Source organism: Ascidiella aspersa, chromosome 9 (genome assembly GCF_963924565.1).
Source record: "Ascidiella aspersa chromosome 9, kaAscAspe10.2, whole genome shotgun sequence".
Taxonomy (NCBI): Eukaryota; Metazoa; Chordata; class Ascidiacea; order Phlebobranchia; family Ascidiidae; genus Ascidiella; species Ascidiella aspersa.
Genome location: NC_139455.1, coordinates 17,224,263 through 17,238,000, shown reverse-complemented (window position 1 = coordinate 17,238,000; position 13,738 = coordinate 17,224,263). Strand labels below are relative to the sequence as shown.

The following is a 13,738-nucleotide window of genomic DNA, read 5'->3' as shown; positions in this document are numbered from 1 at the left end:
ATAAACATATGTTTAGGGAATAATTCTAGAATCTTGATTAGCGCATCATTTACTGCAAACTGTCATATTCACCATTGTTCATAATCATTAAAATTTGCCTAGACTAGCTTAAAGTAGGAGTTAATTATGATGAAAGCATCGTTGTAATAAAAAACACGGTGAAATAATGTTTTTGAATGATCCTTGAAGCGTCATAGAAAACAGGTTTATCAAAATTGCTTGTAGTACAGACTTGGACAGCTAGATAGTTCTAAAAAAGCAAATAATTCTCTATTTTGAATGGCTTGAGGGTTAATTCTATAGTTTGATTCTAATTCCGGTTTTACTAAAAATGCTGCTGGCCAACGGTCTTTTTTCAGTTTTCCTAATTCGGACTGTATAAATTGAATGAATAGTTTTGTCGGAACGACAGGTCTGTAAACGTTTTGGCTAAAAAAGCATAGTCTATTCCAGTGCTTTCAACCTTTAAAATTTTCATCCGCACTTTTTTATTTCGGAAAATTTCGATCCGCACGAAACAAGCACAGTAAGTTTACAACCTTTAGTTTTATTTGTGAATACCATGAAAGGTTTTGTGTATTAAAACCGCGTGACTAAGCCTTGACCGATATAAAATAAATATCTTAAGTGGCAATGAACCACTACGAGACTATATTACGGTACCTGTAACGCATAAGTGGGCGCACCAGCTTGTTTGATTAATGTATTACACATAATGAAAAATAATAACATGCACCACTTTCATCCGAATTACAATTTTTTTCATCCGCACAAGTGCGTACCATCCCACGGGTTGAAAAGCGCTGGTCTATTCTATGCAAGAGAGTAAAATCAACCAATGTTCTGAATCTCACAGAATCTCTGCCATTTCCAATCTTATGGAAAGAACTTGTGAATCAAACTAAATTAATTAAATGTAATTTTAGTTCGTATTATAGTTTAGGTTCTAGTTTTCGAGAACACCTTTATTTTATTTTAAAATAATTAAAAAAATTGATGTGCTCGAATTTTAATTGGAATTTATTTAAAAAAATCTAAATAAATCTAGTTGTCCAAGGTAGGCTCAGCCTTTTGGAAGGCTATAACGTATATTTAGTAGGCCTGTTGTGCGATACACTTGTTTGTACCTGAAAATATTTTGATAGATTTTTGTTAATAAGCGACGACCCGATGTTTTAACAAATTTATGTATTTATATTGACACCAGCAGCCAACGCTACTGCACGAGAAGTATAGCCTATTGTAAAAAAATAACACTAAAATTATAAATCACAGTGATTACATCGTACATAATACATAGGGATGAATTTTTAAACACATAACGCTATACAGCAGTTCCAAAAGGGGTTAAATTTTATAAATAGCTTAAAGTTATGTTCGTAGGCAAGATACTGTGAAAGCCAGTTTGCGGAGAAAGAGAAATACATGGAAAGAAAGAAGCACAAACGCCCTTTCATAAATTTTGAAGTATATATGTACCAGAGTGCAGCAATTTCCAACAGAATAATTTTAAGACGCCTTTTTCTTCCTTCGAATCTTACTTTTCTTGGTTTTGAGGAGGTCATTCGCTTTCGACTTTTCATCACCATGGAAGCGGCCAGCGATCCTAGAAAATTTATAGGCAGTGTCAAATGGTCATTTGTGTAGCAGTTTAAACAGTGTATCGAACTAAAACTAAATTGAAGTTAAAGTGTTATGCAACTATCAAAAACTAAAGTTCTCGTTGAAGACCATTTATATGTAAAACAGTTCACATTTTTTCACGCCACTTTTTATTATTGCGGAACATAGGAAATGTGTGAAACGGTCGCTATTTCCCCGTACACCGCAACGAGCAGGTGTAAATCGCAATTTCTTGAAAAGGAAAATGAATCATCTCGCAAACAACCGGTAAACGTTGGCCATAAAGTAACAAAGGTCTTGCCTTCGATTATTATAGGTTATTGAGTAATACTACTAAAACCAGAGCCTGTCAGTAACAAAGACCAGGAACGCGTCACGAGGCAATTAATCGCCAGTGAAAGTAGTTTAACAAAACAAGCTGTTTCCCGAAAAACAAGGGGGTGGCGGAAATTCCCGCAATGCAGGGCCACCACCAGGCACTGCGGCGGCACTCCTTCGGCAGTGTGTGACCACACAGAGGACGTATAATGACGTCATAATGACCTCTGCAACGACTTCCGCTGCTGGTGAAGCTGGGTGCTGCTTTTCTTGGTGGAACCGATAAAAACGTCGTCAGGAATCCTGCAGTACAAAGAGGATGTCGCATGGAGGCCTTTAATGAGCAACAATCTCATAAGCAAAGCCCGCGTATTGTTTGCCGCCATTACTATTCGCTTGCAGTTAAAACGCTTTCTCTCTATCTTAGTGATTCCCAACCTATTTACACCAGTGAAATGGCTAAACTTCAAAAAAAAAATGATCAGCAGAAATACTAAAATAATATTAGTGAAACATTGCTGTTTTACGGCGAAAGTTTCTAAAACGCTTAAATTTGAATCGGCATCCATCTTATTTCTTTACTTTGTTTTAAATAAAGATAGCTTTAAAAATCATTTTAGGGGCGAGTAAACATAAAAAAATGGAATACTGTGCGACGTAGTCCCGACTATAACAATACACCAGCTTTACTATGCTATGAATCAACCAACCCTGAAATTCGCTTTTTAGAGAGTAGCAGTGATAGCTTTACAATGCCGATGTCCCTATTAAATGTGTCCCACAAGAAAGGTAATTTACGTTCACCAATATAAGTCTATGCTAAAACAACAAAAAAAACAAGTTTTTGAAAGGCCAAAATTACTATTGATTCTTTGCATTTTAGTATAGTTATTAGTTATAACACTTTTAATACGACCATAGTGCGAGAACGTAATATAACTATATCGCGCAATATTTTTGTACACTTGCCTCAAGTTTTCGGGGATGCCCACAAACTTTTCAAACTCGGTGATTTCGGTGGTTTGACTTTCCACAGATCGGCCGCTAAGGGGACGTAAAAAGCTCTCGCCTCGGAAGTCGTGTAATGGCAAATCAAGCGGCGTTTCGTCATCCTATTTTTTACAACGTACAAGTTCCAAATTAAAAACAATGGCTATATAGCTATATTCGCCACCCTTACTACAACCAGCAATGTTGTTAAGTTGTTTCATGTCAAAAATCGATTTGTCTCAAAATCACTAAATTTGACTTGGTGTGGAACTCGAATCGTTTTTTTAAATGTTTTTTAGCTAACAGACCTAACATATAAAAAAAAACAATACAGGATTTCAGATATTAAATGCAATGCTTTAAAACTATAGCGATATATGAAGGTATACATATTTTGAAGCCGAATTAAAATGAACCTTATTTCTTTTACGGACAAGTGATAACTAGTACGTTTTCTTTTTGATGGGATATATAGTGTGTTTTTTTTTGTTTTGATTCTTTTCAAAACTAACATAAAAATTTACTCTTCGACCATAATAATTAATTGACACACTTTTGTAATAGGAAGAAAAAAATTAGTCAGAGCCGTAACAGCCGGAATATACACGTCTTTCATTCATTGCCCTTACAAACAAAAATATACAAAATTATTCACTTTCAAATCCGTAATTTTATTGCAGTCCAAAAAGATCCTTGAGAAGTCTCGGTCCATCAAGAGCATGTTCTCCTGCACGTGATCTCGCACCTTCACTTCGTATTTAACAGGCTGCGGTGGCGGATTATGTGCAACGTCATTCTCGGGTTCAACGACGCTCTGAAACGTTGCAAATGTTCAACTAAAATACTTCAGACAACGTTTCATTTATAATAACCGCAAACTTATTCCAGATTAACTGTGTCTAGGAACACTAAACACGGATCTGTTCATAATCTTCAGTAAAAAAAGAGTGGCCCACATAAATTTTACCGCACTGAAGATGGCATAAGCACTTGCCTAAACGTATGCAAATAAAAGAAGAATCGTTTATCTTTTATTTGGACCACTCTTGTTCTACTGAACTGTGTCTAATATTTAAAACATTATGCTTTCAGTAGAAATTATACTATCACTTTGATAACATCGGTTGAAAATAAATGCTCTGTTTACGACTATTGATAGCATACAACGAAACAAGTTGATCTAAAAAACGAAGAAAAACGGAAATATAATATGGTAATGCATTTTACGGGTCACGATAATCTACCTGGTCGTCTGGTAGGGAATGTTCATCGTCGCCGCTTTCACAGGAAGTAATATCATCTGCATAAAAACACAAGAGTCATATTGTTGCTTTTTAATAACAAAACGTAATCTATATAATAATAGTAGTTGTCATAAGCCATAAGACCAAGATAAGAACAACGCCAATGTCAGAATAAAACACAACTCGGAATATGAGAATAGGACTTTTCCGTAAATTTAGGCCTTATTCCGATGAATTTAGTACTAATTCCGACAGATTTAGGTCTTATTCAGACGATTTTGATCTTCTGTTGTACTGGATATTACTGCGTATTTGGCTGAATTATGTCGTTGGTCTTAATATAGTTAATACTATGGTTTTATGGATTTTTCTGCTTTAGGTATTGTTGTTCTTTAGGTCTTGATGTGTGTTTCCTAAAAACCGTTTGGAATTGGTACAATGCCTGGCAAGAACAGAATATTCACAACGAATTTATTTATTTATTGACTGATGCATTAAATCCCGACAAACACAGCTAACGATTGACTGGGCTCGTTGCTAGAAACTTATTTGATTCACTAAACTAAACCCTTTCCAGTTTACCAACAAACATACATTTGTTTTTTGTATTCTCCTACCTTAGATGTTAGTTCATTAATGACACCAATTATAAGCAATGCCTTAAAAATTCGCCAGGTGAAAATTTGAGTGCGTTTTTAACTGTTATCGACATCAGAAACAATCTGATATCCTCTTTTCAATAGAGTCTAGTCATTCCGAAGGTCAAATTTGGCGATTTAAACACGCAGTTACCTTCGTCAGAATCCTCTGGCGCTTCCGCCAGGGGATTTTCCTCCTCCTTGACGTCATCGAGCAGTCTTTCGAGCAATGAAGCTTTTTTGTCGGAGAGCGAGTTCCAACGGTGGTGGGATCGTCTTTGTTTCCTGCGCCGAAGAAAAACGCGGATAAACAGAAGATAATGTAAAGTGAAACAAAATCTGCAAAATCGCTGCAAAACGAGGGTATCTTTATAAAATATGCAACCTCAGGTAATCGGGTTTGGTTACTTAAAAATAACTTGTTTTTATTATTACTAAGTTCAAATCCGCAACAGCCGACTCCAAGCCTCCCGGATAAACTGTATTAAGTGTAACAAAACCATTAATGCAAACATGAAACGACAATTACTATAATAATTAGGGTGTTTTTGCTATAGTTTTTTGTTAATTTTCATTAAGTAAGTTTCTAGTATTCAATCGAATTGAAATAGGTATTCAATTTATTAGTTAATAATTGTTATTTTAAAATTAAAATCGTGGACATTTACTTAATACCTTAAGACATTTACTAAATACCTTAACAAATTCTGAGTTGTACCTTAATATATCAGTAGCAACAATGTGACAAACTTTTTTTTTTATTCCGAAACCAATGCTCGATATTTTTGAGATTGTTTTTCGGGTTAAAAGGGTAAACATATTTTTCGCTGCAGATATCTTGAGTACCTCCGACTGTTACTTGACTGTTTTCTAAAAAATTGCAAAAAAAGTTGCATTTTCCAATAGCTAAGAAGTCTATGGTTGTATCGGATCGTCTCCGATAAAACATTAATATTGGACGAATAGCGATGCTGTAAGTTAGCATTGGATCCGATTCAATAACTTCACACATCCCTACCGTGGATGTGACCTTGTTTGACCCCTGCGTTCAGTCTGGGGTGAGTGACGTGAGCCGTGTTTCTGCAGCGCCGCCACGTGGTCGTCCTTTCCCAGTCCCACGGCGATTGCGTCACAGTGCGTCACGTGACTTGCCGGCAACCTGCCAAAAGCAATGATATATAAAGTATAGTGAAAAACGTTTTTCTGTTATGTCCACATTAAAAGGGCCAATCAATAAGTGAATAAAGCAAACCGACTTGTATAACTTTTGTATACCAGGTAACTATAGTTTACCAATTTGTTTTGTAGTTTAACAATGAAGTATACCTAACAAATATCCCGAAACAAGCTTAATTTAAAATCGTATGTGACTCCCGAGCATAATAGTTGGAGGTTGTATTAAGACGTGTGAAGAATATCAAAGCCCATACAGAAGTAGGTATCAGTTTGAACGTTTCGAATCACTCTTTATTCATTTTCAACCTACTTTGTTGTATTATTAAAAGGGTGGGGTATATTCACAGGATACTATGTAACCCAAAACAACTTAAATTATGTCCGGGCAAAAACAGGGAGGTTAATGTTCAACCAAACTAACATAGGCTTTGGTTTGGCGAGCCTGGTGATCGTCGACTCTTCTGGACGCTGATGTCTGATCCTTCTCCTCCTCCGTGTGGCAACGGGACGAGACATCTGCATCCTCCGCATCACTTCGTCGCAATTGTCCAAGTACTTGCCCATTTCGGCTCGAACAGTTTTGCTCCAGCGCTGGTCCTAAGCACAAAATACACACAAACAGTAAAATCGCGGCATTTAGCATCAGGATTGCCGCAATTCTCTTCGTATTGCTCCGAAAAGGTTATTCAGTTTCGGGTGGCGACCCATAGCTCGAAAAACAGTTTCGTAGAAAATCAAATCAACACTCTATCTTGTTTGGGTCGTTTGAGTTCGCCATGTTGGAACACATTAGCTCGGAATGGAAGAAAGTCGCGCTGTACAAAGCCTAAAAACGCCATGTTTGCCGGCGCCATTGTGGGATCGAATGTACGTTATGTTGATTTTCCAAGTTATTATATTCAAATCTAAGCCTGTAGGACGCAAACCTTACCGAAAAAGATTTAAATCTAACAAAAATTGTCATTTATATTATTTTGTTAAATTGAACGCCAAAGCGTTCGTCTGCCGGACAAAGTGTATGACCCCTAAAAGCATTAAAATTGTTTTGCCTTCTACGTAAACTACAGCGAAAATTTCGAACACATTACCGCGGTGTGCATCTCGAACTTGAGTTGATTGAGTCTGGAAACCACCTCGTCACGTGACTGCATATTCACCACTGGGGGGCAGGAGGCAGACCTCAGGTTGACTTTAAATCTTTCGTTCGACGGCAAAGTTGTTGCAACGGGCATGGACCTGGTGAAAACATTTTAAAACAGCGGAAAATGATATCATATTACAGAAATTGTTTTAGCTGACGACTTAACTCGGAAAACATTTTAAAAATAATGGAAATAAGATAAAAACCCACCATGCACTTTTATGAACTTAAAAAAAAAAACACGCGACTTTTTAACAATAAAAAAGTTTAGTCAATTGCAACATTGATCGAATTTATAAATAACAAATGAAGAAACACACAGAGAGTCGAATTTAAGCAATCCTATAATTCTCATCAAATAAATGGCATTAAGCTTGAATAAGTTGTATATTAAGGAAAAAAATAACAAATTTACCTTGATGTCTGCGCAGCAGTAATTGTAGATGGCGACCTTTGTGATCGTGACGCTCCTAAAGTAAACTTTTATTGATACTGATCCTGAAATTTGAGTTAACAAAAACGTGAAGAAATACGCATAGCAATTACTTCCGGGAGTTGGTTTGTAAAGAGAACACTTCAATTAAAAGGAAACCGTAATAAGAAACAGCCACTCACAAATTGTTATCCGGGTCGATGTGATTTTAGGGAAACAAGGGTTACTTTGTGATGAATTATGTTCGAATATCTTAGAATTGGATTAAAAATAACATGGTTTGGCAAATGAACACGATTTCTATTTGCAATTTTTGGTTTTCCATTAAAATGCACTGGGATTGATATTTTATTTTTGTAACACTTTAAGTTTTATTAAGAAAACGTTTAACAGTCACAACATTCAGCATCAAGCAATCCTGGTAAAGGAAATTGTGTGACACAAAAGCAGAGCTAAGTAACAAAGACTGCTGTTTGGCTCGAATAGGTAATATTTATACAACACTAGGTCTTGAATATATCAACAAAGTGGCCATTATAGGGTGCAAAACCCCAAAACAAACATTAATACAAAATCCTTTGTCAGGATTGAAACGGGAGTAGGGGCACGCTTGTTAAATCATTACACTACCAGGGTATTAATGTCACAACATATCAACAAGCACAAAAAAATGCAATTTAAAAATTAAAGATTTCAACCTCCGAGTTTTTTTTTAAACAAACATATTTTTTGAAAATTATGGGAAAAAGGCTAAAACAAAGCAGATTTATTAATTTCTAAAGACCCTGTGGTTTATATAAAGCAGGGTTTTTCAAACTATTCGGGTTATATCTCCCATGGCACCATTATTAATTATCGCCCCTTCCTGATAATGTGTTACCACATACCAGAAATGCCCATAATTATGCTTTTACACTTCTATAATGTAAAATTATCCCCATTATATGACCAACTTTTTAGATTTATATAAACAATGCACCAGCAGTGCAAACATAAGCTTGAAATGTAAAAGGGTATTAGTTGAGTTTTTAAGTGAGCATTTGTACCCCACTTGCTAACTCATCATAGGTAGTAATACAGTTATCTCCTAATCAATATTGAAATGTTCTATCCTTTGATTCGCAAGAAACAATAAGACATTTTTCTACTGAAAATCCATTAAATCTTACTGCTGTGTTGCTGTTGAGTATTCCATGTTATCCCACTGGCAGCTGTTATTGAGCTTTTGATGGATTTGTTTTTGCCAGATGATGGGACAGGTGCTTTATGTCGAGGTTGCTTATGTGAAGCACCCCCCTTGGCCAGTTTAATCTAAATTATAATTGGGAAGATTATTTTTTGACCTAAAAAATGAGAACTTTTGATGTATAAAATTAAAATTTTGACAAATTTTAACCTAAAAATAATTTATTTTGACCAAATTTTGACCTATTTGTAATACACTGATTATTGTTGTATATAGTATCGCACTAGTGTCTTGGCGTCACCAGTCCCTTGTTTTTAATGTTTTACTGAAAACAGGGGGAACAGAAATCAGGTATTTTTTATGCCAGGCGTGTCCAACAAGCGGCACCAAATAAAAAATGGCACGCAAGCACCCCTAAATTACTTAATTGGCTATTCAGCCAATTGTAAAAAAAATACCCCATTTTTTATACAGTAAATTGCCATTGTTTATTCACAATATAAAACAATCGCTGCAATCATGACAACTAGCAATTACTTCTAATACTATAACATTATATTGTAGTGGAGGCTAGAATTCACATAACTATAAAGTTTGGTGTGAAGAAACAAAAAGCAAAGGTCAGCTCACCGACGGACATTTAAATGCAGTAATGTGCACTGCTAACTACACGTTTTTATTTGTAAAAAAACGCTTTTATTATTAGAAAGAATTATATTACAAAACTTTGGCACGGGAAGAAGTTAAAGGATAAAAATTGGCACGCCGGCATGTTTGAGTTGGACACCCCTGGTTTATGCAAATATTTTGAAAATGCTTAGTTAATATTTTTAGCATCGTAAAACAACAAATAACTTAAAAATACCTGAGAAAAAATGAGTTGAAAATAAAAACACTAATTACTGTTTGATGTGTTTGTTCAAATCAGAGATACGCAATTCTCCGAAGGAAAATATGAAAGTCAAGCTTATAAAGCCCATTACAGTTTTTGTGCATTTTGTAAAAGATTTTGACTTGAAATAGTTTTGACCTAACAGATAAATTTTGACTTAATTTGACAAGTCAAAAAATAATCTCCTTGACTGTGTAAATATTTCAACACACATATATGTAGGTTGTACCTGCTTGTCTGATTCACGCAACCTTCGCTGAATTGTTAAATATTCCTTATTGGAGACCCGAACCTAAAACAAGTAAGATTAAATATTGAGAGACTCGCACCTAAACATACAATTAAATATTGCAATACACTGATTCAAATTATTTAACCAGAAAAAGCATTACAAAATCATTGAATTTATTAGAGATTTAACAAGTAGCTTCAAGAAACTAACACTTTTTAAACTTAAATTCTACTGTATCTTACATTGATTTTGATTTTACTTTTCATCACAATTTTTTACCTGATTTTTAAAATTGTTCCTGCTCAATGGATCTTCAAGGAATGGTTCAGAATGCAGTGTTGGCTGTTCATAAGGCAATTCATCTTTGATGTACGCTTCATTTAATCTTTTCCACGTCATTTTGTCTTTGGGCATAACAAACTTTCTGAAATTGTCCACCTACAATAGAGTACTTCGTTTTTGTATATTCAGAAGATAACAAACACAAAATGGCAATTTATACTAACATTTGCAAATTATATGAAAAAATATCCACAAAAGTACATCCTGGTAAACATAATGCACACTGTGTCTTCCTGCTACAATGGATGTCTACCTACTACAATGGGCAATTTATAGGAAACAGTTCAACTTACACAGTAAATGTCTCTCCAAGTTTTGTCATGGACTCTTGGTGAAGAGCTCTCCACATTATCCACTTTCAACTTCTCACAACTGTTGAAACATAAACCTAAGTACTTTCTTGAGACAAGTCAGAAACACTTTAAAGATCATGCTTGGCAGTTAAAATTTTTTCAGAGCTGTATGCTACAGTACAATTGCTCTTTGAAGTTTAAGCTGGACATTTTTTCACGCAAATGTTTACATAAATAAACAGATTTAGATTATAAATTTAAATTGTTTTAATAAAAGTTCTATAAGTAAAGCAAATTAGAAGAATGAAAAATACATTTCTTACAGAAGTAGTAAGTCAAGAAACTCATAAAGTTGAATTCTTCCATGTTCTTTGAAGGAACTTTGGATATGTCGCAGCTAAAAGAAAAAATGAAATTATTAATAAAATTATTTAAAAATATTTGTGTTATTTTTGTATTTATGTTTTTGTAAACTTTTAAACTTGGTAATTGATTTTAACCTTGCAATTCACCAGGCTTAAGAATAGATGCTGTCTAGTTAAGACATTTTATTTATATATTATTGATTATTTTACTCACTTTATTCATAAGTTTTTTAGGAGAAATAACACGGTTGCATAGTTTAAGTGTTCTTAAAAGAGTTTGTTCTGATAATTTCATTCCCTTCTGATCATATTCTTCATAAGTTTCAAAAGCAAGTCGAACATTTTGTAAATCCTGAAAGCTACAAATTTCAATATTTTATTTCACAATTTTTGAGAAAAAACATGTCAAATAACAATATAAAATATAGATATATTTACCTGAAATTTTCTGTCAACATTAAAATACTCTTTTTCAAAATTTCGTTGTTATAGGATCCAGATTTAAGGTTTATGGTAAAATGAAGTTGTGCATTGAAATAATGAAGATCGCAGCAGTTGAGCAAAGCCTATAAAGCATCACATCACATTAGCGCTAGTTAAATTATAAGTTTAATATGTGGTTTATTACGCAGCTTATATTTTAATAACTTAAATCTTACTTCAGTTGGTATACTTCCATTGCGATATAAATCACTTGTCAGGTTGTTGGCAAATAAATCTCTTGGAAACTATAAATATTAAAAGAATTTTAGTGTACTTAATATTAGTAGATAATAATAAGTTTTCTTACCCCCAAAGCAATGAGCAAATGTCTGAAAAAAATACAACAATTTGTAACATTAAAGGCATATATATATATTATATATAATCTTGGAATCCTGATACATAATAGTGATCTGTTTGGTTAAAATATTTGAGACAATTTAGAACTAATGGTTTGTGAAGGTTTCTAGTTACAAGTATAAAAAATGTTACTATAATACAAGATTATAACATTTTAATCCAATAATATTCAATCCAATAGAGGCTATGAATGGATAAGCAACTACATTAAAACCTAAACATAGTAATAAGTTCAAAACATAGTAATAAGTGGCGCCGGTCTAATCTCACCACAACACACATTATTTGGGTTAGGGTGCATGTTATCATTTGAGTTTGGGTGGGTCAAGCATTATTATTATATAATACTTAACCCACCCACACCCAAACCCGCACCTTAACCAAAATATTGCTCGTTGATTTAAAATTGTTTGTTAGTAGGACTCTAGACTAGCGCCCCAAATTGTTGTAATGTCTCCATCGTATTTGCTTTTAATAAATAGCCAAAGCTTAGCATCTGCAAATGTAATTTGGTAGCAATAAAAACGTTAGCCACATAAACCACTGCACTACACTAATCAAAAACCCAACTTTAAATAAAGCCATGACACTGGCTGCTAATTTGGTGTAAGTGTTAAATAAATTTAGTTTAATACTTTTTTGTTTTTTAAATTGTGAAAAAATATTTAGCGGGGGGGACCCTACTGAGTTTATATAATCTTCTAAACTAGTAAACTAATGCATGAGTAAAGTCTGTGCAAGCAAAATATTTGGGCGCTCTTTCACTATTGTACGTGAAAAGTTATGCAAAAAAAAAATAATACCGCATACCACAACGCATATTGTTTGGGTTAGGGTTAGCGTTTGGGTGAGGGTGGGTCAAGTAATATTATGTTTATTATTAATAATAACTTGACCCACCCTCAACCAAACGCTAACCCGCACTCTAACCCAAAAAATATGTGTTGTGGTATGCGGCATTTAAAGAAAATATTTTTTTATTAAGTTTTACGTTCAATAGTGAAAGAGCGCCAATATTTGCATCTTACCCAAGTTCTTCGTCAGTAAACTCGGACGTTGACGCCAGGCAATCGAGGTGCATGCCTTTTTGTGAGCGTATAGTTACAAGCGTTAGCAAATACGTCGCATAACAGTCAGATGTTCCTTTTAAATAGCCCCACTTTGCAACTTCGCGCTGCTCTGTTTACATGTGACGTCACACAATGGTTACCAATGATGCCACGCTAATGTTTGACCGCTAGGAGCGCAAACATGCGACGACAAAAGTTTAGGGGTCCGTTGTAATACATAAAATAACATTTGGTTCTAACAGATCAGTGTCTTTGTTTAATATCAAGGAACGGCATATCGAGGTAAGATAAACAATTTGACTAAACACGTAGCAAGCCGGAACGCTTTTATCTTTTATACAATACTTTTTTTAAACTGTTCCGTCTGAAGAGAATATAACTCCTGGAGAATTAGACCATTTTAGTTTATACATTGGTTCCTTAATTGGCCTACATTTTATAGTAATTAACTCTGCTAAATGATGTTTTAAAATAGATCTGTCGTTAAAACAACAAACAGAAATCAAATTACGCGCATTTAACGTAATAATAAGTACCGCGTAACGTAATAATAAGTACCGCGTAAAAGTTTCTAGGGTTGCACTGGAAAACTTAGTTACATAATACGCTTAATATGACATTTTCCTTTGTGTGGCATGTAGGTAGAAGGTCGTAACAAAAGCAAATATCTCCAAGTAATTGACGTATTGTAAATGTGGTCTGATTGACGTCTAACCTTTTTGGGACCATACTGATACTGCCAAATAATTTGCAAATAACACAATAAAGACCGTGGTTTTCAAACTGCGAGTCATTATAATTTTCCAAGGGCTTCGCACAATGATTCCAAACAATTTAAGCACTAAATCAACAAACTAGTGACCACAAACTATAAGTTAATTACTATAAAATGTAGACTAATTCGGTACTAATGTATAAACTAAAATTGTCAAATTCTCAAGGAATTATATGA

The 13,738-nt window shown here is 34.4% G+C and overlaps 1 protein-coding gene across 1 annotated transcript; it reads right to left on the bottom strand.

The window, feature by feature from the left end:
- Positions 1-1,230: 1,230 nt before the first annotated feature.
- Positions 1,231-12,876, bottom strand: LOC146133309 (uncharacterized). Its single transcript, XM_083397710.1, has 20 exons — positions 12,745-12,876; positions 11,664-11,685; positions 11,533-11,601; positions 11,312-11,439; positions 11,088-11,232; positions 10,832-10,905; positions 10,509-10,587; positions 10,153-10,311; positions 9,871-9,933; positions 8,733-8,874; positions 7,546-7,600; positions 7,078-7,225; positions 6,411-6,586; positions 5,832-5,972; positions 4,968-5,098; positions 4,176-4,231; positions 3,587-3,745; positions 2,911-3,053; positions 2,167-2,244; positions 1,231-1,606 (listed from the first exon to the last, which is right to left on the bottom strand). The coding sequence occupies exons 1-20, from the start codon at positions 12,795-12,797 to the stop codon at positions 1,510-1,512; spliced, it is 2,118 nt and encodes a 705-aa protein (XP_083253836.1). The 5' UTR covers positions 12,798-12,876; the 3' UTR covers positions 1,231-1,509.
- Between the last annotated feature and the right edge of the window lie 862 nt (positions 12,877-13,738).